General features: G+C 41.4%; 1 protein-coding gene across 2 annotated transcripts in view; it reads left to right on the forward strand.

The window, feature by feature from the left end:
* The window catches only part of Enpp1 (ectonucleotide pyrophosphatase/phosphodiesterase 1), a 64,275-nt gene that overhangs the window by 11,613 nt on the left and 26,923 nt on the right, over window positions 1–25,739 (forward strand). Inside the window, exons 2-9 of one of the 2 annotated variants that reach the window (XM_050130777.1) lie at window positions 15,489–15,561; window positions 16,833–16,949; window positions 18,177–18,302; window positions 19,861–19,921; window positions 22,015–22,112; window positions 24,195–24,274; window positions 24,417–24,536; window positions 25,131–25,240. In XM_050130777.1, the coding sequence (XP_049986734.1) occupies window positions 15,489–15,561; window positions 16,833–16,949; window positions 18,177–18,302; window positions 19,861–19,921; window positions 22,015–22,112; window positions 24,195–24,274; window positions 24,417–24,536; window positions 25,131–25,240 (785 nt within the window). Of the gene's footprint in view, window positions 1–15,488; window positions 15,562–16,832; window positions 16,950–18,176; window positions 18,303–19,860; window positions 19,922–22,014; window positions 22,113–24,194; window positions 24,275–24,416; window positions 24,537–25,130; window positions 25,241–25,739 lie in introns of those variants that run through there. The other variant, XM_050130778.1, reaches the window with a different exon arrangement.

Below are 25,739 nucleotides of genomic sequence, written 5' to 3' on the forward strand. Positions count from 1 at the left end.
AGCAGTACTGCACAACAGTCTCAACTCTTGCCCTGCCCAAGCACCCGAAGATATTCTCTTTGTTCTTTTTGTCTACACCCAGGGGCCTGGTGGGTGTCCAAGAATCACAGAAGGGAGATCTAGCGGCAGCTGTGGGAAATGGTTCTCAGGAGCTGTACACAGGGTGGAGAGTGGAGAGCAGGAGAATTGAGGTCCTGCTCTGAGGAGGCTTCTCTTAGGAAGCAACAGACTGGAGAAAAGGTTCCCAGGGAGGCTGTAGCATGGGCAGAGGCCCTGGGAGAGTAAGGAGCATGTGCCTGTCCCAGCCCTGGTCTGCCTGCTGTGCAGAACTCCTGTTTGCTCCCTGCTCCGTGTGTGTGTGTGTGTGTGTGTGTGTGTGTGTGTGTGTGTGTTTAGGTTTCTCAGAGAGACTGGAAAGTACTGAAGTATTTTTTCTGATGGTTGTTTGGTTTTGTTTTCTTTTTTTGATCTTAGCAACAAGATAAGGTCCAATTTACATTTTTAAAAGACCATTTTAGTGTTAATAGTGGAGACAGATTGAAGAGTGGATGGAGAAAGAGCACACTGTCCTATTTCCATTTTTTGATCACTTTGTAACTTTTTTTTCTCCCACAGGATATGTGCAATTATTTAACATTCTAATGAATTAACATTAAATACAATAGAATATCATTATCCGAGCCAGAGTTCCAACATGCAGCTCTAACATGTTCATACAGCCTTGAAACTTACGATATATAGGACATTTCTGTCATCTTAAAATTTTCTATTGGACAATGAGTGATGTCATAATGGTTTTATTTGTTTGTATAATGTGGAGCTCAAACCTAGGGCCTTGTACAATTCAGCAAACACCCTGCCCACTGAGCTACAGCTCCAAAATTCATTTATTTAAAACCCTTTATAGTTTTTCAAGTCATCATCATCATCAAAGCACAGAGCTCTTGTTAAAGAGCATTTACTAAAGGAACAAAAAAAATTGAAAGGGTTAAGCATAAATGTTCTTATAAATGCAAGTTTGAGATTCTTTAGTGACATGAATGTGTATAATTAAATTGACTAAAGTCATAATCAACACATTAAATGTTGTTATGGCTGGAAAATTGTTGTCCCTTCCTAATTATAAACCCATATATCCATTACCTGCTTCTAAATTCTGTCTTCAAGTTGCCAGTGTAGTTGCGATGGAACAACTCCTGGGCCTTTTTCAAGGTTAAAGGCTGCTTGATCTCCCTTTTATGCTGTTTCCAGCAAGAGAAAAATATAACTGAAATTTATTTGACTTTGTTTCTATTAAGTCTTTTAAATTATTAATTAAATTTGTCTTTTGGCGGTTTCATGCATGTATATAATGCATTCTGGTTATTCTTTCTGCCCCCTCTTACCTCCCTCCCATCTCCACTAATCAACCCACACTTCTTACAAATCTCTTTCTCACATTCATGGCCTCTTGTTTCGTGTTGTGAATACCGAGTTGAACCAGAGGGTCTGGAACTGTCCACTGGAACTTGGCGGGTACACATTGGAGATAGTGATGACTCCTCTTCATGAATCTTTTGGTTGTCAGTAAACAGAAGCAGAGAGGGGTAGGGTCTCGTGTGCCTCTCGTCACCGCTACTGCAGCCTACAACCCCGTATTTTTTCCTCTTCTCACCTTCCTCCAGTCTCCTGCCAATATTTTCCAATGACTTATTCTGGCTTGAGTCCAGGAGGCTGAGTAATGGGATCAGGCAAGGACATTTCTCTGAGACCCCAGTACAGGAAGAAGCCGTGTTACGGCCTTGATATTCTTGGGAAACAGAACTGGAGACAGACTTAGAAGTCTAGACCAGTGTGCTTGAGTTTGTCAGGGTTTGTTCTCAGGGTCAGAATCCTGGAAAGGAAAGTAAGTACATAGGGTTGTGCAGAGGATGAAGGTGAACTGTGTGATGCCCCATGGAGGGCACAGGACTGTGCAGAGGATGAAGGTGAGCTGTGATGTGGTGCTCTATGGATGGCCAGCAAAGCCATATTCAGTGGACACTTTGCTATGCCATATGCTGTCCTAAATTAAGGTAACCCTTTGGAGTGATTCAAACACTTTGGATCAGCTGCCTAAGGAAGAGAGTATGACCATGTGGCTTTCCTCCGCCAAGGAAATCCCCGTAGGAGACCACACCCAACAGCTGGGGTAGAATGCCTTCACCTTTTGAGGGTTTGACTAGAGTGTCGAGTGCTGGCCAGAGTGTCCAGTACAGTTAGGAAATAGATGTGAAAATAATGTCCATACGCTGATCACATATTAAACAAATATTCAAACCTTCATCTTGTTTTTTATTACATAACAATACCATAGATTGTTTATCTATTTTCATGTTCCAACCTGTAGATTAAAGTATATAGATATTTTAAGATATGTATTAATAAGGAAAATGATTACAAAGTCCTAGTACATGCCAAAAGATAAAACTGCATGTAGAGTCGTTTCTCAGTTAGCTCTCTATAACTAGAGTATAAATACATAAAAAAAAACTAAAATAGATCAAAGGTTTTCAGCAAAAAGGGAATTTTGTAGTAGAGTACAAGTTTTGCCTATTTTTCCATTTCCTAATAAATAGATTACTTTATAACCATTTTAGATTAACAGAAAAGTTGTAACGCTGGTATGAAGAGATCCCACGCCCTTCCCTGTGACTGACAGAGACAAGCTTGAATTAAATGAAGTACCAGTTGCCAGAATTCTCGTCTCTTGTCTTCATTCTTCTAGGATTCCATCCAGGAATGACGCACTGCACTGAGTAGCCCTGCCCCAGCTCCTCTTAACTCAACATCTCAGACTTTCCTTGCTTTTGATGGCTTTGACAGTTTGGAGAGGATTGTCATGTTCTGTGGAATGTTGCTCATTCACGATTTGTCTGATATTTTCCTCATGCTTAGACTTTGATAATGCAGTGTTGGGAGGCACGCTGAAGGGGGAAAGCGTTGCTTCACACATTATATCGAGGAGCGTGTTATTAATGTGACTTATCATTGATGATACTATCTTGATCGCCTGGCTGAAGTCCTTTTTGGTTTTCTGGCAAGACAGTGTTTCTGTTGTTGCTGTTGTCTCTTCCCATATTATTCCCTTGGCAGGAAGTGGTATGTTACCTTCTGCCTCCCCCGTGCTGGGGTGACAAGGATTTGCCACCATACTTGGCTGTATTTTGTTGATGATGAAATGTCTTTATGAATTATTTGCACATCTTCTATTCTCTCTCTCTCTCTCTCTCTCTCTCTCTCTCTCTCTCTCTCTCTCTCACACACACACACACACACACACACACACACAGTCAGGGTGACTATTGCTGTGATGGAACACCACAACCAAACACCACAACAGAGAAGAAAGGGTTTACTTGCTTTACATATCTTGAATCACAATCCATTGAGGGAAGCCAAAGCAGGAATTGAAACTGGGCAGGATCCTGGAGGAAGGAGCTGATGCAAAGGCCACAGAGGAATGCTGCTTCCTGGCTTGATTTCTTAGAGGACCGAGGAACAGCAGCCCAGGGATGGCATCACCTACCCCAACACTCGCTAACCTAAGACACTGCTCTACAGGCTTGCCTTCAGTCCAGTCGTATGGAGGCATTTTCTCAACTGAGGTTCTTTCTTCTCAGAGGACTTGTGCCAAGTTAACATATAATTAGTCAGCACTCAGCATCTCTTCTCAGCGTGTGGCAAACAGCTCTGCATATTCCAAATTCTTCCACCATGTTTGGTGGGTGGGGGAGATCCAGAAAAGGGTTGGCTGGGCAGATGCATTTTTGATCTCTGCTGCAGCAGTCAGATAAAACCAATGTTACAGTGTCCAGACATAGAGGACCTAGGGGTTGACTGGGCATATCCTCTTTCCTCTTTCCTGAAGTGTTAGAGTCTCCCAGTGAGGCTGCTGTTAGGAGAAGAACTGCTTTAGTCTGCAGAAGAATTTACATGGGGGATGGAGGCTGGCTCCCTCCCTCCCTCCCTCCCTCCCTCCCTCCCTCCCTCCCTCCCTCCCTCCCTCTCTTCCTTCCTACCTTCCTTTCTTTCTTTTTGGTTTTTGGAGACAGGGTTTCTCTGTGTATTATTGGCTGCCCTGGAACTCACTTTGTAGATGAGGCTGGCCTTGATCTCACAGAGAGCTGCCTGTTTCTACCTCCGGAATGAAGTGCTAGGATTAAGGCATATGTCACCACCCTTGGTGTGTGTGTGGAGGGGCTTTAATGGCATGTAACCATAATTCAAAATGGTTAGCTGGTATTTCATATCATGAGAATTTCCCTTGATGTCTTTATTCCCACTTCCATTGGATGAAAACAAGCATCTTTCCTCTCCCTTCTCACACCACAACAATCAATACAGAAAGCTTCTGTGGCTCCACAGCTGTGAGAGCTGAGGACTTCTCTGGTCTTGCAAGCATGCCAGGCCTTCTGCAGTTGCAGATGTCCAGCTGAGCTACCTCTAACTTTGTCTACCTGGAGATGGCATCAGAATGGTGAGCATGGGGCCTAAATCTCCAAAGTTACCTCTCCTTCCAGTTTGCCTGCTTGTTGTAAGCCTCCAGTTGTTTTTGCCCTGTAACTCTGGCTGTGAGTTAAGCCACTCCCAATCTCCTGGTCTTCCAATGATTTGCTTCTAGGGCTCGCATATCTCAAAGAAACACAGTTATGGTTGTTATAAAGAATATGGCAAAAGGATGTGTATGAGGAGACCTGTGAGTCGAGGTGTGTGAGAAGAGGATGAGGAGTCCGTGCATTCTGTTCCTCTTTCACCAGAAACCTCTGCGTGTTCAGCTGTCTGGAAGCTCAAGCTCCCTGGACTTTTTTTTTTTTTTTTAATTTTTACAGATGTTTTTAATGGAGACTTCACTTCATGTATGATTGAAGTATGGATAGCTATGTTGAACTCTGACAGAAAGGAAAGCATCTACACTGAATGTGGACACCCAACAAGGCGTGCACGTCTTGTAGGTCCTCCGTTCTCGGTAGGAATGAAATTTCCCTCCTCCAGGGTAGGAATGAAGGAGTGTCTTATCGTCTACTATCAGGCAAGGGTAGGTCATATGATTTCTTTATGGCTAATTACCAGACAGAAAGATTAGTGTTTCAGTGACCTGCTCTGGGGAAGAGACATTTTAGTTTCTAAGGTCTTGTAAGGCAGGAATAATGAACAAAAGCCAAAATAAGTAAGGATATAAATACACTTAATATCACATGTATTCCGTTGTTGGCAGGTTTTTGTGTTATCACAATGCTCCAATAAATGTCTTTATGTGCATATCTTTATGTGGTTATCTTAGTGGTTCTATGAAGGAATTAACAGGACTGAAATAGCAGGGGTAAAAGGTGTCCCATTTTGAATTTTGATTCAATTAAATCATCCTCGAAGGACTTTAAGCATTTGTGAAGACAGCATGAAACGCCTATTGTTCATCTTTGTTGACAATTACATTACGAATCTTTTTGGCACTTGTAAATCTCATTGATTTATAGTTTTTGACTTTAAAAAGTTGTGTCTCTTTATTTGCATATGTATATGGGATGGGGGACAATTTCCGGGAGTCAGTTCTCCTTCTACCATATGGATCTGAGGCGTTAAACTGAAGTTCTCAGACTTGGAGGCAAACTCCTTTCCCACCGAGCCATCTCACTGGTCCACATTTTGACTTTAAATGAAAATGATTGCTTTCCATTTCTGGGTTTTGTTGTCATGTTCGTAAAGCTGTATACGGCCCTGCCACCCCAATTTAAAACTCTTTGGCCGTCTTTCATTCTAGCAATTTCATCTTATATCTTCGAAAACTATGAAATTTTTACCTTTATTTTTAATGTCTATGCATGTTAGCATGTACATGTAGTTCCTGTGGAGGTCAGAGAAAGGCGTTGGATCTCCTGGAGCTGAAGTTACAGGCAGTTATGAGCTGCTCGTGTGGGACCATCTACTGCTGTCCACTGAATGCAGACACCCAGCAAGGCTTGTGTGTAACAGAACTTCCGGCCTCTTTGAGAGCAGCCCTCCCTTCAGGGTAGGAATGAAGGGGTGGTATCTTATCGTCGACTCTCAGGCAAGAGTGGGTCACGTGATTTCTCTGTGAACTTAGGTCCAGGCCAGGGTCTTCAGTCACCGAGCCATCTCTATAGCCTCTTGTTTTCTTCCTTTATGTGTTTTCTCCATCTGCCATTTTGGTGTTTCTAGGGCATTCCTTCTACTGGGCACTTCTTTTCAAGGTCACTGTGTTGAAACATGCTACATTTGTTTATTTATTTGTGTGTAGGGCACACTATCATGCTGCAGCTTGCGCGTGGAAGTCAGAGCACACCTTGTGAGTGGCAGTGCTCTCTATCTACTATGTGGGTCCTGAGAACTGAATTTAGGTTACCAAGCTCGGTGCCTTTACCTGCTGAGCCATCTTGCCAGCCCCAGACCTCTCTCTGTGTCTCTCTTTTGTAAGTGGGTTACCCTTTTTCAGAAGCACAAATGAATGATCTATTGAAGACAAAAGGCAGTCAAACAATCAGAGCAAGAACAAACACACTGGTGATATTTAATGATCGCTCCTGGGCAACCACTCCTTGTGGGTTTAAGCTGGAGTTCTCTTGTGGGAGGCTACAGCCATGGCGTGACTTCTAGCCCTTTGAACATTGGTTCTACTTTGCTTTTGAGTGGTTGTGTGCATCTGACATGCCGTTGTGAAGCTTGTGCCTGGAGCTTCAGTGAAGGCATACAAGTCATGGTGGGAGGTTGACATCAAACACGAGCAGAGCCATTACTTTACACTATCAGATGGGCATTTCTTCTTTGGCCTTTAACTTCAGAGAGAAATGGTCTGTGGGGGCACACCGTGAGCTACTGGAGGAGTTCTTTGCTCACTGTGGCAGGACTGTAGATACCATTTATTCTTTTCTTGGAGGATGCTTGGTACCAATTAAACACGAATGAGTGAGCACGAGAGGAGAGCACTACCCTAGATAAATCGGTTCTCTGCAGATCTCCCTGATAGGTCTCACATTGGAAGGACATGGAAAAGGTGAGTTCCTGACCTTTCTCTTCCATGCCAGCGCTGGTGCTTAAAGCCTCATAGTTTATTCCAGTGGCCCGTGTTCAAAGAATCTTCTTTACAAGATGTAAGAGATTAAGTTGTAGATTCATAGATAGCCCTGCATTTATTTTACCAGGGGAAGGATGCCAGAGGGTGAAATGTGCTCAGGATTATCATATCCTAAATATAGTTCATATTTTAGTTCAGATTGGAGGTTTGAAGTTAGCAGTGCCCGTTGTGATGGCTCACCATTCTGAGCTCTGTTAACTGAGGTTGGTTGTAATTTGCAGAATTGCCTTATAATTTAATTTGTGTTATGTCTTTATTTTGTTTAGACCAGGCTTTACATTTAATATTTTATTTTAACCTGTCCTTCTCAAGCCCTTTTAAAATTCTAATTTGCCACCCCTCTGGTTTCCGAGAAGAAGCTTTGAATCCTTTCTCTAGGGGATTATTTACCACAATAGTTTCTCACAAAGCAGAGACATAATGGAGTAGGTGTTGACTGAAGTATTCAAAATACCAAAAACCTCCTTTGGTTCTTCATTTTAGTTTATAGAGGGATCTGATAGGCTCCTCTGCCTGAGAGGCTAGTCCAGCCATCTCTGGGCTGTGTTTAGTCAGTCCGGGGTGGGGTGCCCTGGATTTTCTGTGGTCAGATTTCCATTATCTTCCAGGCCTTGTTTCCTTGTCTCACTTGTGAGGTTTTGTCTCAGCAAAGTTAAAGATATTCACTACTATGTTTCTTTCCTCTTTGAAAAAGTTTCAAGAACAATTTAAAGTATTTCTGCTTGAGAATTCTTTTGTGCTTTAATTGCGAAATTTTTCCATCTCCTTTCTCATCTCATTTGTTCTGTTAAAAGGTGCGTGGCTTTTTATTTGTTCATTTATTTTAATACAGGAGCTAGAAAGGGCGTCACCCAAATCCACCTGGTTTAATGTTTGTGATGGTATGGTATATTGATCTACCTGGTTCTCTCAGCACCACAGATGTTCCCAGTGGGGTCTCGGATGTACAGCTAGCCCCAGGCATCTGCCTGGGAACTTCTTCTGCTTTCTGTTCAGGGCTTGGTCCGCTCATAGACAGAGAAAATGAAATCTAGCAAAAACCAGAGTAAGACTCTGAAACATTCTCAGGCCTCTTGGCTGGTGGTTTCCTAGAGGTTGTCATAATATCAGTCACACGAGGGCCATGCCTTGGTTTTGGTCCCTGGTCTATTGCTAACACCACGCGTTGCTCAGGAAGGGCTTGAGGAGTGCTGACTAAGCAAATAGGCTCTGCGCACTCATGTCTGCAGCTGCTGCCACTGTTGCCAGGCAGATGTGTGCTCTTCAGTGTCAGTATTGGATGGGGATGCCTACCAGGTGTGAGGTGTGCCTGTGAGGTGTGCCTATTCAGGTGTGCATACCCTTCACCCATTTCCAGTAACCTGAGTACCTTTACCACAGTAGTTGGGGGCATCAACATGTAAGTCAAATGCTCCTCAACACCTGCCTAGCTAGACTCAGGGACTTCAGAAGGAGATTAGAATACATATATGCTTTGCATTTCATAGTACGCAGATGCTCTTCAACAAAATGTTGAGTTTGAGTCTGTCTTTGTATGTCTCATAGAAGTTGGGTTTGCTTCAGTCTGCTTTCTCTCCACAGTGGAGAAAGTCCCCAGAAAACTAACATGCTTCTGAGGCCTGAGTTCTCACAGAGTTGTGGTTTGTTTTGTTCCATTTTTTAGTTTCTCTCTCCGGAAAGCAGGCAGCTTGGCCAAAAGTTAGAGGTCTGGTTGTCAATGCGGTCTCTTAATCCATCTTCATAAAATATCAGCATTTTTTTTTCAACTATCACATTGGAATTCTAAATACAGCAGTAGGCTGTTTCCTGAATGCTTTTATTTGTATTTATTGTTGGTATTTTTTATAAAAATCAGGCATAAACACACTTAACAAATGGACCAACAGGGTCAAGAGTCAAATGAAGAAAAAAATGGGGGATTTCTGCTTCTTTCCAAAAATTATGTTTCAGTTCAATTGCTGCTTGCCAGTTTTTGACTCAAAGTTTATTTGTTGAAGGACTAATATATGCAAGGCGCCTTGTTAGATGTGGAAAGTACAGAAATAAATAAATACGTCTATAGCAGCCTGAAGCTCACAGTCAGTCAGAGACAGGTAAATAAACTTACTCATGTCTGTGGTCTGGGCTCTTGTAACCTAAGAGGAGACTCTGGTTCAGAGGAGCAAAGAGCAGCTCACTTCCAAAGGAAGCAGCCAAGCCAAGATCTAGTTTACCATGTGGACTATTACCATAGCCTGCCAAAAAAGGTTTTTCTAGAAGCTTCTAGAATAGTCCATCTATGCTTACTTCTATAGTTAAAGGCTTCAAGATCTCTCCACATTCCAGGTCTCTTTCATAACCCCTGTGCCTGCCCTACTCCTTGCTGGGTTTTGGTCTTGCCATTTTTGCAATTAACTCCATGATCCTTGGCAAATTACTCACTTCTCCGTAGTTTAGTTTCCTTAAACTGGTGCAATCATTATAATTGCTTTGAGACAGCTCTTGTGAGGATTAGGTGACTTAATATAAAACTCTAGAAGACATAGGATGTGCCGTAGAAATGACAGCTGTTATTGTGGTTATTTTTTCAGATTCCTTGTTCCCTGCTATACCTGCATGGGGCTGCCGAAAACACCCTAGCATGTACTGTGATTTTATTGGTTCACTGCCAGGTTGCTTCTTGCAGATTCATGTTTTTCTCATTAATGTAAGACTTATTCCAGAGATGTTTTCATAGGTCACATGCCCTGAGATTAAGGATTTCAGTACAATGTCTTCTGTTTGTTTAGTTTTTGTGCTTCTCCTCTAGACCTAATTTCATCACACACAGAAGACAGTTGAGCATTTCTTTACTGACAGAGAAGGAAATGACTTTTTCCCTGCAAGCATCTTTGCGTAGCCTTCTGTCATCTCTCCTTTTAGATTCTCCCAGCTGCTGCCAGTATCTCAGCATCTTTTACGTTTTTCTCCTGCATCTCTTGTCAAATTCTGTTGCCTTCATTTATTTTCATTTCCACAACCCCACATTTTGTTTCTTCATAGGTTCAGAGTTGCTTTCATGGCCTCTCTGGCTATGAGTGCAAGGAATGCATACAGGGGGACATTTACATTTCGGTGAATACTCGATAAAGCAAGGGTACCCCAAATTAAATAACACTAATGTGGAGCTGGTAATATGGCACAGTGGGTACAGGTCCTTGCTGCCTAGCTTAATGACGCGAGGTCGGGCCTCAGGACCCAAATGTGGAAGCTGAGGACTGATCCCCTTGTGCACACATGCGCACATGCATGCACTTATGCACACACACCACTAAATAATAGATAAATGTAATATAAAATTAATGATAGTGTGTTTGAAGGAATCCGTGAGAAAAACGAGGTTTGGAAAATGTCCATATCTTTTGTCTCACTTAATGTCGAGGAAAAACATCATGATTTAGTTAAAGACCCTGACCAAACAAGGAGGGAACTAAAAAATAAATATTCTTAACACAGAGGCAAAGGATTTCAACAACTGTGCTTTTGCTTCATGTGTCTCAGCTTTCCAGGATAATACTGTTTTTTTTCTATAATTCTCAAGAAAATATCAAACTATAAAAGTGTCTCAATTTGCCTGGTGTTGGTGGCACACGCCTTTAATCCCAGCACTCGGGAGTCAGAGGCAGGCGGATCTCTGTGAGTTCCAGGTCAGCCTGGTCTACAGGAGCTAGTTCCAGGACAGCCAGCATTGTTACACAGAGAAACCCTGTCTCAAAAAAACATACCAAACCAAACCAAATAGAACCAAACCAAACCAAACCAACCAACCAACCAAACAAACAACCAACCAACCAAACAAACAAACAAAAGTGTCTAAATTGTTTCAGAGTTAAATAAATCTTGGTAAGGGGTTGAAAGAGGTGGCTGAATCGTTAGAATTCACATTTCTCTTGCACAGGACTTGGCTTCAGTTTCCAACACCCACATAGTGCCTCACAACCATCTGAAACTCCAGTTCTGGGGATCTGGTATTCTTTTCTGGCCTCTGTGGGCGCCAGACATGCATGTGGTGCACATGCATACATGCAGGTGATAGATTTCATACACGTAATAAAAATATTCAAAATTAATGCTTGGTGGACTTTGACATCACATTAAACTACTTTGTGAAGGAAAACCAAACTGAGTCAGAATTTATAGGGAATGTCCCAGGGAGATTAACTAGTAAAATTATTTCAACTGGGTATGTTTAATAGAGTAATAGATGCTGCAAATTTCTTCCTCCCTTCCTCCTTTCCTTCCTTCCTCCCTCCCTCCCTCCCTCCCTCCCTCCCTCCCCCTCTCTGTCTCTTTCTTTGAATCACAAAAACCAGGTAAGTAGAGACAACTAATCCAAGCTTATGGCTAGCTACTCTCTCCTTCCTTCCTTCCTTCCTTCCTTCCTTCCTTCCTTCCTTCCTTCCTCCCTCCCTCCCTCCCTCCCTCCCTCCCTTCCTATCATTCTTTGCAGCAATAAGGATACATGAAGGATTTTGTTGTTGTTGTTGTTGTATTTATGCTTTGATTCTGTGCTACATGTTATCTTGTTATAAAATATAAATACATGCAACTTATTTTTTTCCAGCGAAGAAGTAATTATGAAAACAGAAGCACGTGCCTTCTGCTAATTAACAAGAGGACAGGGAGCTGCATGTACCATGCTCCCCCCTTACATGGTTAAAGGGCACAATTTAAATGCTTGCTCACTATCAACTCTTTCCATCCTGTTCTTTCCCTTCCATTTCTCCCACACAAATACCCATGTCTACTTGATCCTATTTAGCCATTCCGCCCACACTTTAACTCCCCAGTCTGCTTTTCTGCTTTGTTGATTCCTCTTTTCTCATTCCCAGGCTGTGCCAAGCGTTCATTCAGGCTGCCTGCCCCCTTCCTAGATTCTCATGCCATTTACGTCCATTTGCAAGACAGATAGGTCAAGCTGGGTTGCCAGAGCCTGCGGGGCTCTGCCTTTTCGTCCCTGATGACTTAGTCTACATCATCTCTGCCTTTGCTGTCACCCTTCCCATGGTGTGGTCCTTCTGTGACAGAAGAGTCTTGCTGTGACTTCCCCACTCCCAATGGTGCTCCTTGTTTGACCAAGAATTGAACTGCCTCCACCTTTCTGTAGTTCAGGCTCTTGTGCATGTGCGAGTATTTTCCCTTTGTTTATTTTGCTCAGACTTCTGCCATGCCTGTTTCTGAGACTAACTCCTCAAGATGCTCCAGAGTAGAGAAAAAAAAAACCATGACTTTTAAAAACCAGTTTCTGTGTTTTGTTTCTTGAGTTCAAACAGTTTTGAAGTAACTGTGCTTAGATAATTGTTGCTTGTCTGACACTGTGTATAGGCTATGCTGCTTTTCCTGGTTCTCAGAGAAGTACAATCTCACTTGCCACTGTTTAATTAAACAACAGCAGCTTCTCAATAACATGGTTAGAACTTTAGGTATAGGAACCATGAGTAATTGCATGAGATACAAACTTTGTAGCAGCACATAAATTGCTGTGTAACTAGCAGGTGCATATCACCAGTAGCCGGTCCTATCGTGGATTTCAGAGTCTGTCAGTGCTTGGTTGACAGGCATCTCTCAGGCAGCTCATGCACAGACAGCAACGTGTATTCGTTCCGCTACCCTGCAGACCAGGGCTATGCCTCCACGACATTTTATAACAGTGGATAACTGAAGAGGCAGCTGATGGACAAAAGAGCGAAAGTGAAATGCCCAAATGAGCAGAAAAGTGGTAATGCTGGAGTTGGAATTCAAACAAATTGTGAGTGGAGTTTTGGAAGACACGGCATTCTATGGGAGTATTGCCATTAGCACGGTTTAGTGCATAAAGACAGGAGGCCAGAGGAATCGAGTGAAGGCTGCTTTGTGGATGCCTGCGAGGAGAGTGTCTGTGGCAATAAGAATGGGGAAGCGACAGTAACCTCAGAGTGCAAAGGTTGCAATAGGATGGCAACCTGAACTTGACCCTTCACAGCAAAGAAAAGACCTGTATTTTGTATTGTAAGTTATGCCTTAGATGAGAGGAAAATACATCCATAGGTACTGTTCAAACTGTTCTAGACAGATCCTACAAAACAAACTTCAATTTCCTATTGTTTTAGTGTTTGAAACTGCAGTGTGAAATATAGATTACTTCTACTGGCTTCATCTCTATTTATATGCATAGTTCATAGCGAAAGAAAATTTGATGTTTTGAATAGATATATGTAATTGCTTTTCTGTTGAATCATATGTTTCTGTGTCTGTTAGGAGTCCCAGAGAATTCTATTAGTTCTCATTTCTGATACTTCGCTGCATCCATTTGTCCTTAGTTACTTGCCATTCATATCATCATCTGGTAATTCCCCATCTTTATGGGCATGCTGATAGTTTCCCTTTGTACAAAATGTATACAAGACCCCCAGTGGATATCTGAACCTGAAGATAGTCCTGGTTGCTTTCTCTTGCATATATGTGTGTGTATACTTCTCTTTCCTTGATCTATCTACCTATTAAAATCTAATTTAAAAAGTAGGCACATACTTACATCAAAACTGATAAAATAACATCAAAAATAATAAAATAAAACAGTCATAACAATATAATATCATAAAAGTTATGTGATCGCTCTCAAAATACTTACTTGGAGTCTACTCCCCTTTCTTGCGGTGAGATGCAGTGAGGTGAATGGTAGAGCTATAGGGACACAGTGTGAGGCTGTGGTCAAGGGTTCCTGGAATGCTAGTGCTACAGTACTATGTCAGGGAGCCTGAAAGGCCATGACTGCTCTTAAGCTGACAGGTAGAGTATTCTTCATAGGTACATACAAAAGTGATGTATGTCCGGGATGAGAGAGCACAGTGACACATTCCATAATTACTCAGAACAGTGTACAGTTTAAAAAGTATGAGCTCTTATTTTTGCCATTTTCTGCTTACTATTTTCTGACGATGAACAACTAACTGTGGATAACTCAAAATGGAAAGCGAAGGCATAGATGCAGGGAGACTACTGTGTGTATACTTAGGCATATTTGGTTTGATAAACCCCGACTAAATTTAGTTGCTGCTGTGTTTTAAACCTCACCTTTGCCTTTTTCTTTGCAGTAAGATAGACTGCTCTCTTCTTTCAGTGCCTGTATACTTCCTCTTAAGTGTCTGTAGTCACTAGGTAGGCATGTCAGAAGCACAAGTTGTGTATAAATGTAATGGGGAACCTCCTTCAGCCAATGGCCTTTGAGAGGCTAGACCAGGTTGGGTGTGGCCTTGGGTACCAAAAAGGTGAAGGTCGACCAGCTCTTCCCCACACCTCCTCACTTTCACACCCAGATGCTGGATTCCATTCCTGTTACCCATTGTGATTTGTAAGTCCCCATTAATAAAGAACCCCTTATTCTACCCTATTCGGAGCTAGTGTGGGATTACTTTATTTGCATTCCCCTTTATTTGGTGTGTTCCCCTTTATGAATATTTAGTATTTTGTGTAGAGACTGGCTCATGGCATTACTTGGCATACTTGAAAACACAATGAGTCGATAGAGACCTTACGTTCACCATCCTGCCTCCCTCTTCATTCCCCCTTTTATCCTGGCTCCCATTCAGCAACACTACACCTCTGTGTGCACCTCCATCCGGGATCTGTTGCCTTTTGGATTTGCTGTGGTGTTTTGTTTTAGTTCAAATATGCTGCTGGTCCTCCATCTAGCACTTTGACTGTGCCTTCCTCCCTTGGAGTTTTGCCTGATGCTGTCTTTCCGGACATTTCCCTGCTCTAACTCTCTTCCTTTTCTTCAACATTGATTGTCAGGATCATACCATTTCGCAACCCAGCCAAAGGCTTTCCCCGTGAACCTCCTCCGATCCCTCCCATTCCAACCACCCCAACCTTTCTCCTCCAGTAAACAACTGCAGAACCTTGCATAAGGCTCACAGAACCTCCGGAAGATGAGCCATTTGTCTTCACCTTCTCTTCCACATATGCAAGCTCAGAGGTAGCTCTCATTCTTTTCTCTGGTACAAAGCACTTTTGCACACAGTCCTTCCTTGGTGAATGTTTTCCTGGAATGCCTGTAAGATGACATTCCAGGGTGCTTTGAATGATTTTTCTCCCTTTGTATTAGCCAAGTGTTTTCCTTCTTACCTTAATTTTGGATGACTTAGAAATTTGCGGGTATTTAAGTCAGTTTATCACCGACATTTATCACACTCTCCAAATAGTACATAAACCACTAGTGTATGGTTTGAAATGTTCATAAAATGAATCCGTCTCTGTGACCAGCTGCTACCTCTGGAAATACCTGCACTAGCAAAGTCAGAATCACTAAAAAGAATGAAATTATGGGGAAATGAAAGAATTTGGAAAGGATCTGATAGTTTTTTTTCTCTCCTTACAGGTCTTGTCAGTATGTGTGCTAACAACAATTCTTGGTTGTATATTTGGATTGAAACCAAGCTGTTCTAAAGAAGGTAATTAATACTGTGGGGGTATGGTGTGTCTGTAGGCCGGGTGCTTGTGTGTGTGGGTGCGTGCACACACATCTTTGTATATCTGTGTGTGTGTGTGTACACTTACATCTGAGTGTATACGTGCATGTGTGTATACACGTGTTTGTGTATTCAAGCATAACACTGTGACTAAGACAGCTGTCATCTCCGTGTCCTGTGTATATATACAGATGTTGAGAATTTGATGATAGATTTGATGTTGGTTTAACCATTTTTCCTGAAGTCCTATCTTATTTTAGCCTTAAAAAGTTTTTTGGTTAAAACATTTTATATTAAAACGTGTACTAAGGTCTGTGACCAAAACAACCACCCCCCCCCCCATCCACAGAATAACACCACCAAAACACCAAAACCGCGAAGACCTGAGCAGAGGCTTCCATACAGTGCCTGTGGTCTTCTCTCTCTAGCTTTCCAAGGAATGACTGGGATCACGTGCTTCAAGCCCCAAGGAGTTGATTGCTAAAGCAACTCTGGAGGTTACTAGGAGACCAGTTAGCATCCCTAGGTGACCAGAATCTCAGAAGATTTTATATGTTTCTGCCGTTGCTAGTTTCAAAGTAGAAATGAAATCATCCACTTTAGTTGTGTTTCCTGGTGTCAAGATCAGCATCAAAAACTCCCCATGTAGACAGAGCGAACCACAGGCAACCTCAGTGGTCATTCTTTTGATTCTATAGTGTCTCCTTCTATACCCCCACATGGTTTCCTTGGCGATTCAGTTTTCAAAATTGAATACATTTATGTCCTGTTCAACTACCACGTTATTATAATATTACTCTTCTCAAATGTTTAGTGATTGTTTGAAGTACGCCAATCTTACCGGTCTAGCTAGAGCAAATATACACACGCTTAATACAAGGGAAAACCGAGGTTTCCATGTTCACCTATGTAGCCTTGCATGAAATGAAGTCGTTCCACTTCACATCAAAGAAATTGAAAAAAGAAACAATAGCAATTTTAATCTGCGCTCAAGATAGTGGATTCTGTTTTAGCAGTTGCCAGATGCCTATGAAGTAACAGCTGTTACTGTGCTGGCCCCTCCCTTCCTGACTGTGCCAGGAAAGCTCCCTCCTCACTCTAGGACTCATTGTTTCTCTTTGTAAAATTGCCTGGTTTCCAAGCGACAGAAATGAGTTACTCTCCATGGGGGCATCTTGACTCAGGGGTGCCTTAGCTGGTGCATGCTTTGGAATTCTGTGATTGGCAGCCTCTAACTTACGCATAATTTTCAGTGAAAAGCTGCAAAGGCCGCTGCTATGAGAGGACATTCAGCAACTGTCGCTGTGACAGCGCCTGCGTCAGCCTTGGGAACTGCTGTCTGGATTACCAGGAAACCTGTGTGGACCCAAGTGAGTGGGGCAAGGCGGGGAAAGGGAGGGTCACAGGCACCAGGGAAAGACCACAGGAGAGCTAAGCATCTTCCAGGTCTTTTATTTGACTAGCAGTGTTCTTTTTCTTTTCTAGACATAAATTTTATCTGTCTGTCTGTCTCCTCTCTCTCTCTCTCTCTCTCTCTCTCTCTCTCTCTCTCTCTCTCTCTCTCTCTTTCTCTTTCTCCCCCTCCTTCCCTCAATCCACCCATCCATCCTTCATGTATTTTTTGAGATAAGGTCTTACTTTGTAGTCCTGGTTGACCTGGAGCTTGTTATGTAAACCAGGCTGCACTTGAACTCACAGAGATCCATTTACCTTTTCTTCTTGAGTACAGTGCTCAGAGTCATGCTTCCCCATGCCCAGCTTCATGTTTTTTTGTTTTGTTTTTCTGATTTTTAATTACATATTTTCTATTGCAGACTTTCCATTTCAACACTTAAAGGGAAATCTTCATTTAATTCATCTTTGTTTTATGTTTTATGAATAACAAAATTGTATCTGTTTTTCATGGATGCTAAAAACTTTGAGGCTCAATTTACATTTAAACTAAGTCCTTAAAGGATACTTTAAAATATATGAATATTTTCATTAGGAGCCTATTAAAGAAAGAAATCTTGGCTATTCACTGACCATATTAAAATAAAACCATCTAAACAGGAAAATTTGAGATAAGAAAGAGATCAAATTACACACACACACACATATTGAATGGCTGTAGACGTTGAAAATTACTTTGAAGGATGCCAACAGTACTATAATGCTTTGTAAACAGTCTTTCTCTGTAACACCAGCTCCAAAATAATGACATGGAGACTTGCTCTATACTCTATAGCCCTGGGTGGCCTCCAACTTGGCATTCACCTTCTGTGGGGAGTACTGGTTAGATTAGAGCTATTTATTGCCATGCATGGTTTTAGATTAAACTTTGAGAACCCTGACAATCACTAATGAGGCCAACCAAGGCTTTCTTATATTTGTGCAATTAATGATGTAATCTAGGGTTTCCAGTGAAATAATAATGGCGGCTGCCTGCATGTTTGCCAGTGTTAGTTCAGAGTGGCTAAGCGGAGGCCGAATCTTGGGACTTAGGTATGAACTATGTCCTTGGCCCTCAGCCTCCTGTCCTGATGATTCGTGATGATCCTATGGATGCGTTGAATTTGAACTGCAAGTGTATTTATTCCTTTGGTGTTGGTTTCTAGTGCACATATGGACTTGCAACAAATTCAGGTGCGGTGAGAAGAGATTGTCCAGGTTCGTGTGCTCTTGTTCAGACGACTGCGAGGCTCAGAATGACTGCTGCATCAACTACAGCTCTGTGTGCAAAGGTCAGGCTTCCCCATGCTGGCTCTCCAGGAGCCTGGCATCTTCCAGGGGCTTATGGGGGCTTTTGATTGGCACTGTTTTTTATACTAGCAGCAGTATTTCTTTCCATTACAGTATCAGTTGTATTGATGGGCTGGTTATATTTGCTGAAAACGACTTATAAAAGCTATTATTTCAGAATGGTTCAAATATATATATGGATTAAGAATGTATGATTGTCATCTGGTTTAATGACAGTTACTGTCTTTACATGGTTGACCTATTTTACCTGCAGCCATTCTACTTTTTATTCCTGCCACCCTCCACATGCCATTTAGATAGTACCTTCATACTTTATACTGTACTTGTGTAAGGATCCTCTTCCAGATATGGCTGACCTTTATGTCCCAGGTTTCCTTGTAATAAGGGAGCAGAGTCTGATGCAAAATTGATTTGATGAGATCATGTGTATTTAGGGTGGGATGGCTTTAGACATTGAAAATTACTTTGAAGGATGCTGACAGTACTATAATGTTTTGTAACGAGTCTTTTTCTGTGCCACCAACTCCCAAATAATGACATGGAGACTTATTCTTAATTATGAAAGCATGGTCTTAGCTTAGGTTTGTCCCACTAGCTTTTAAAATATTAACCCATCTATTTTGATCTACAGTCTCTTGTGTGGCTCATTACCTCATGTCTCTAATCTGCTCTTGCTGTTTTCTCCGTGTCTGGCTGGTGACTCCGTCTTCTTCTTCCCAGAGTCCTCTCTGTCTCCAAAAGTCCCACCTCTACCTCCTGCCTAGCTATTGGCATTTCCGCTTTTTATTACAACAATCACAGAAATACGTTTTCACACAGCGTCCAAATATCTTGAATAATATTTTGTTCATGAATTATAAGGTTTCTTGAACCTGAAATATGAGGGAACTAAGACACCAAAGTCCCAATTTTGTAGTGTGGCTGGGACAGGTTATAAATTCTGCCTGAAAATATTAACGCTTAGAAAAGGAAAAGAACATCTCAGTTCTCACAAAAATGACTTAGTTGTCCCTGTATCTAAGTTGAAGAACCCGTGAGCATGCTCCAGTCCTCTGACACTCAGTCCCTTTATATTAAACAACATAGCATTTGCACAGAATCTGTCCATATCATCACCCATACCTTAAATGCTGTCTAATCACATACAGTGCCAATCAAATGCAAGTGCTATATAAACAGTTGGTATATATGGCACTGTTTAGGAAATGAACTACGAATGTTCAATTCAGACGCAATTCAAAGATATTTTTAACCTGCAGTTGGTTGGATCCATGGGTGCAGAATATTTGGAGACAGCGGGATGGGTAGTATATTTTAATCTTGAGGTTATGCATTTTGGCTTCTCCCTGGTGAGAACTGTTATTTGCAAACAGAATGACACTCTGCATTCATGCTATTTCTCTACTGCCCATGCCTCATGATGTCTGTTTGTTTTGCTTTGGGGATTCTGTGTTGCTGTGTCTGATAAACATTTCGTTCCTGCCATTATCAAGTGTGCTCACTAATTTTTGTTTTATTTTTTTTTTGAAAATGTTCCAGAGAAGAAAAGTTGGGTAGAAGAAGCATGTGAACACATCGATACGCCGCAGTGTCCAGCAGAGTAAGATCGTGTTCTCAGACATACACTTATTTTCCCTTTTTTAGAAGGGCCTTGTTTTCTTTCTAAATTAAGATTAAAATAGCAATAAATCACTGGCTGATAAAACATTAGCTTTCCCCAGACCTTGTATTTGCTAATAGTTCTGCAAAGGACCGTGGTTTGACCCTGACTGGAAGCTGGTAGAAAGAAACATACCAGCAACATATTCTCTGTCACCCTTGACTGCTAGTGGTGTAGTGTTTGGAAGCTTTGGGTGCAAACATCTTGGCTTTTTTTTTTTTGTGGGGATTTTCATGTTGAACTTGTAGCAAATCGCAGTTCTTTTAATGTTGTTTTAAAATTGCATACTTTTTTTTTTTTTTTTTGATTTTTCGAGACAGGGTTTCTCCGTTGTTTTTGGTTCCTGTCCTGGAACTAGCTCTTGTAGACCAGGCTGGCCTCGAATTCACAGAGAACCGCCTGCCTCTGCCTCCACTGCCAGGCATAATTGCATACATTTTTGAATAAATAACACATCTATGAGAGGAAGTTCCATGAGTTTTATAATTCATCTCTATTCTTTTTGAACTATTTATGTTAAGAAATACATATTTTTTGCCAGTACAAAATAATGTCTTCTAAACTTTAAAACACATTAAACCTATATTTTTGCTTATTTTGCTCATGTATGTAATTTATTTTATCATACAACATTTTTTAGTTTGAAACAGTAGTAATGACAATAAAAGCTAAACCCAATCTAAGTAATTCCTCATCACAAGTATTTTTTTTTAAAGGGGAAACTCCTCTCTAAGTTGTTTGTTTTTTGTTTTCTTAATGTACTAAAATTTAGACTCGCTGATACTTCTCTTTCTAAACGTTGCTCATTGTTTGAAAATGTAATTTAAGCCCTTTAGCGGAAAACACAACTCCAGCCATTGTTTAGAGCTGTTGGGGGATTTTTATGTCAGTGTATTTATCTGGTGGTCTACTAACCTGCTTTTATGTTTCTTGTTGATTGGCATAATTGTGGGCTTTGGCTGACACGATACATAGTCACCTGCAATCACTCTCCCAGGAGAGCTATGTTTTCAGGAGTAGTTACTGGATGCCGTAGAGCAGAGCTCGCCCTTTGCTGTGCTCCCTCTTAGGTCTGGGTGTGAGGTGAAAATGGGAGGGTTGAGAAGCCAAGAAAAAAAAATGCATTTTCTCTCAGGTTCTAAAGCACTGAGAAACTGTCTGTGGGAAGTGTGTTCACTGTTGTCTAATCACACATCTTTCCTACCATCTGCCCGCAAACCTGAAGCAACACGATTTCTGAGCCATGACTCTTTTGGGAATCCATAGCTATTCTGTTTTGCCAAGTACACCTTTTGCATGTAGTGTTTTACTCTCTCTTTGGCTTTCCGTGTCACACACCTTCTGTGTCTCTCTCTGTGAACTCATGTTTGAACATTCCTAGCTGTAAATCATTTCATTGTTCAAACAGATGAATACAATGGCTCTCAAGCTTCTGCACCATGGACTTACCTCTTTAAAATATATTGAACCTAAAAACTGAATAAGGCCAGGGATGCAGCTTAGTGGGAGAGCACTTGCCAAGCACGAGTGAGGAGCTGGGTTTGATCTTCAGCTTGTGAAAAGACAGCAACAGAAATCTAAGTCTAACGTATGTTTTATGACTGATGAAGAGGAGGCAGAGGTTCATTGAGAAAAATAATTAAAGGAGAAAATGTAGTGAAGGCAAGGCTATCTGCCAGAATTTTTTCTTAGAATGTATGAAAATCATACAATGTGGCAATGGCACGTGACCAAACTTCAGAATGGCAGGAACCATGGCTGAAGTTTCTGTGTGGTAGGTCAAAACGGTATGGGTTCTTTATAAGTATCATTGATGATACATGCCTGTGAATTACTCAATGATAAAATATGCACTCACATATAAATGTATGTAAGGCATTCTCTTTAGTCTTCCAGCTGATTTTTTGGACTACCCCAGTTGCACACTGACCTCAGTGAGAAGCCTTCTCTACGGCAGAGCCAGGGAGAGGCCATCTTTATTAGACATGTCTTCATTTTGCCTCTTTCCACAGCTTTCTTTTTCTCATTCCCAGGTTTGACTCACCTCCTACTCTCTTATTTTCCTTGGATGGATTCAGAGCTGAATATTTACACACCTGGGGTGGACTTCTTCCTGTTATTAGCAAGCTGAGTGAGTAACTTCACAGTGGAGTCCTGGAGGGTCACGATTTTGGAGATGGGTGGGGGAGGTGGGCCCTCTTTTGGAAAAGTACTGAGCAAGCCTCTCACTGGTTTCCAACACTTCTCCATTGCACACAGTCAACCTGGGAGAGCGCTGGTCTTGATATTGTAGATCCTTAAAAACTGCCCGGAAAACACTTCCAACTTCTCAGTTTTCCTAGTGTCTTCACCATTGTGCGTGGCTACTCATTTCTATTCTTTTTGAGAATTTTGGATTCTTTGGGAAAACGTTTATTTCTTTCCTGGACATTAAAATTGATTTGAAAACTGAACAATTTGAAAATGGATCTACTAGTCACATAGACTCCTGCAGTAGTCAGCTATCCTCTGATATCATTTGGCTCACACTGAATATCTGTTCAATATCATCTCTTCTCTTTGTGAGCCAAGGTCTTATGTAACCTAGACTAGGCTTAGATTTTCTGTGTAGCTAAAGATAGCCTTGAGTTCCTCGTCTTTCTGCTTTCACCTCCCAAGTCCAAGGTTACAGGCATGCACAGCCATGGCCACCTTCAATTTCTTTATCTCAACTAAAGTTTTCATTGAAAAGTTATTCTCCAAATTGCCAATGACATAAGATAGTTTTTTTTTCTTCGTATTGAAGCTAAAGCTTTAAATTTGCTTGTTAGTCAGTTACAGCGTCATTACTGAGAGAGGGAAGAGCATGTGTGGATGTGATAGCTGTTAGACTTTGTTGTTAGTGCTTAACAGTTGCTGTAGTGTTCTACAGGCCTGAAATAGAAGCAAAAATGTGACGTTATTGGTAGTGTTCTACTGAAATTCTCAAGTATCTCCTCGACAAATGCATTATGTTCTTTTAAACATTAAAAGTACTCTCAGTAAATGCATGTGCCTATCATTATTCAGTGGTAATTTAAAATTTTAAGTTTTTAATATCTACCTGGAAGATAACCTTTTTAGATAGACACTTGACGGAAATCAGGCCTATGGCCTTCAGAGGTTTTAGCCAGCCCTTTGTCCCTTCCTGAGGAGACTTGGCTCCATGGTGCCGGACAGAGTTAAGGAGCTGTCAGCACATATGTGGACATTTTAAACCGAAGCAAGGCTTAGAGAACTCACAGTGCAGCACCAAGTAACTGGGAGGGTGTGCGGTGGGGTGGGGTTGAGGTTGGTGACTCAGAGCCCTTAGGAAGGGCATGCATATGCAGACACACACTGATCTGGGGAACATTTCTAGGTACTGCCTTTGAAAGACACTGGACTCAGTAAGTGTATGCCCCATCCACAAGAGTAGACAGTGTGTGTGTGTGTGTGTGTATGTGTGTGTGAGAGAGAGACAGAGACAGAGACAGACCCAGGGCTAACCTAGGAAAATATCCCATCAACAGCGTCAGACTTGTCAACTCTCCTTAACTCGTATGCCTTTTGGTTTTGGAGCAGCTAATAAGCTCATCCCTGGATGGCTGGTTCATGTGTTATAGTCTCAGACAATGTCACCTCAGTGCTGTTTCTTCCTAGGGTCTTCATTTGCAGATCTAGCTAAGACTGGAGCCTCTTTTTCTTATATTTATTATAATTTAGCTATTTGATCACTAAGTATCAAGACCTTGCAAGCATCCTGCTATCTAAAACTTAATGCCATTGATAAATGTAGGCTAGTTGCCTAATTGGCCTAATCACTTTTTTTTACGGCTTTTCTGACAAAAAATAAAATAAGGTCTGGAGATATTGGCTCAGCTGATAGTGTTCTTGTCCAGCATGCATGAAGCCCTGGGTTCAATCCCCCATACTGCATAAACCTGGCATTGTGGTGGACAACTGTCATCCTAGCACCGAGAAGCTGGGGACAGGAAGATCAGAAGTTCAAATTCTCCTTTGCTATACACCAAGCTTGATGCCATCCTAGGTACATAGAAGAGAGGAAAGAGAAAGAAATAAATATATATATTCATTATAGTAATTGTGTTACTTTTCATTTGTTCTGAATTTTGATCCGGCTGCTTGCCCTACATCCTGGGGTAATAACTTTATATGATATGCCTAATAGCAGTGTCTGTTTTTTTCTGTCTAGAAAACTGTGGAACATACACGAAAAACATGAGGCCCGTATACCCTACAAAAACGTTTCCCAATCATTACAGCATCGTCACAGTGAGTGGACATTTCAGCTTTCTGTGTTCATACCAGAAGGATGTAATTAAAGCATTGTTCAAGAGAATAAGTCAACTTCAGATCAGAGTGAAATAATTTGTTTGGCAATGTGAGCTCTCATCTTCAATTGATCTTTTCTTAGGGACTTTACCCAGAATCCCACGGCATAATTGACAACAAGATGTATGACCCCCAAATGAATGCTTCTTTCTCACTTAAAAGTAAAGAGAAATTCAACCCTTTGTGGTACAAAGGACAGCCGGTAAGCTGTTTGCTGTGGCTACTTAAATAGTTTATTATTCTGACTTATTTTAATCAGCAAAATAAACTGATGCCCTAGGAATTTTGGCAGCCTGTTTTATCTCCCTGTGCCTCTGCCCATCCTTCTGTAGTGCAAGTGAGTGTTGACACTCGCATGTGTATGTACGTTTGCACAGTTTAAGAACAGCATACTTTAGAGATAGATTTGGATTATACTGTCTTTTTTTTCTAGCTTGAGTCTTCTCTCTTTTAGTACTAATTGTTTGGCATGATAGTCTTTATTAATTATTATTTACCTTCATATGCTTATGGTGTAGAGCGTGATAACTTGGTGTGTGTACACAGTGCATAATGATCAAGCTACTGTAGTTTTTATTTTCAGCTTCTCAAACATCTAAGTTTTTTTTAATACTATGAAGTAATGTTATCTACCATGGTTTGATAATATATACATGATTATTGGAATCTAACTTCTGGAGCTCACTGACCTTGAGAACACTGCATCCTCAGAGAGGAATGCAGGGATAGTGGTCTCTGTCTTTTCAGAGGCTGGTGTTTTCGTTGTCTCCTAACTTCCTTCCCTTCTCTTCCCCAGATTTGGGTCACAGCGAATCATCAGCAGGTCAGGTCTGGCACATACTTCTGGCCTGGATCAGATGTGGAAATTGATGGAATTCTTCCGGATATCTACAAAGTGTATAATGGGTAGGTGCAGATGAACTTTTCCTAGGTTTTGTAATATAAAATAACTTATATTTCTCTTATACCCTTTTTATTGAGTCCAGAGTGTCAACATTTGAATAAGTCAATATCATAAGTCAAGATCTTTCAGTTAAGAACTTTTTTTTTTTTCCCAGAGTTTTAGACGGATGATGAATGGAAAGTAAAATGAGACCAACATTTTGTAGAAACTCTGACAAAATGTGTTCCAATCCTTGGGCAGTGATTTAAGAAATGAGGCAATTCTGGGCATGTTGCTATGGGTCTATATTCAAGTAGCTAGGCACTGAGGGCAGGATGGTTGAGTTCGGGCCAGCTTAGGTTACAGAGTGGGATCCAGGCCAGCCTATGCGAATTCAAGGCCATTCTGAATTTCATAATCGGTCTCTTTTAAACAAAACAAATTAAAAAAAAACACAGAAGGAATAAATGAAGGAAGGAAGGAAGGAGAGAGAGAGAGAGAGAGAGAGACAGAGAGAGAGGG

The sequence above is a fragment of the Alexandromys fortis genome, unplaced genomic scaffold, assembly GCF_014885135.2.
Source record: "Alexandromys fortis isolate MF-2015 unplaced genomic scaffold, M_Fortis_MF-2015_v1.1 scaffold_354, whole genome shotgun sequence".
In the NCBI taxonomy this organism is placed as follows: domain Eukaryota; kingdom Metazoa; phylum Chordata; class Mammalia; order Rodentia; family Cricetidae; genus Alexandromys; species Alexandromys fortis.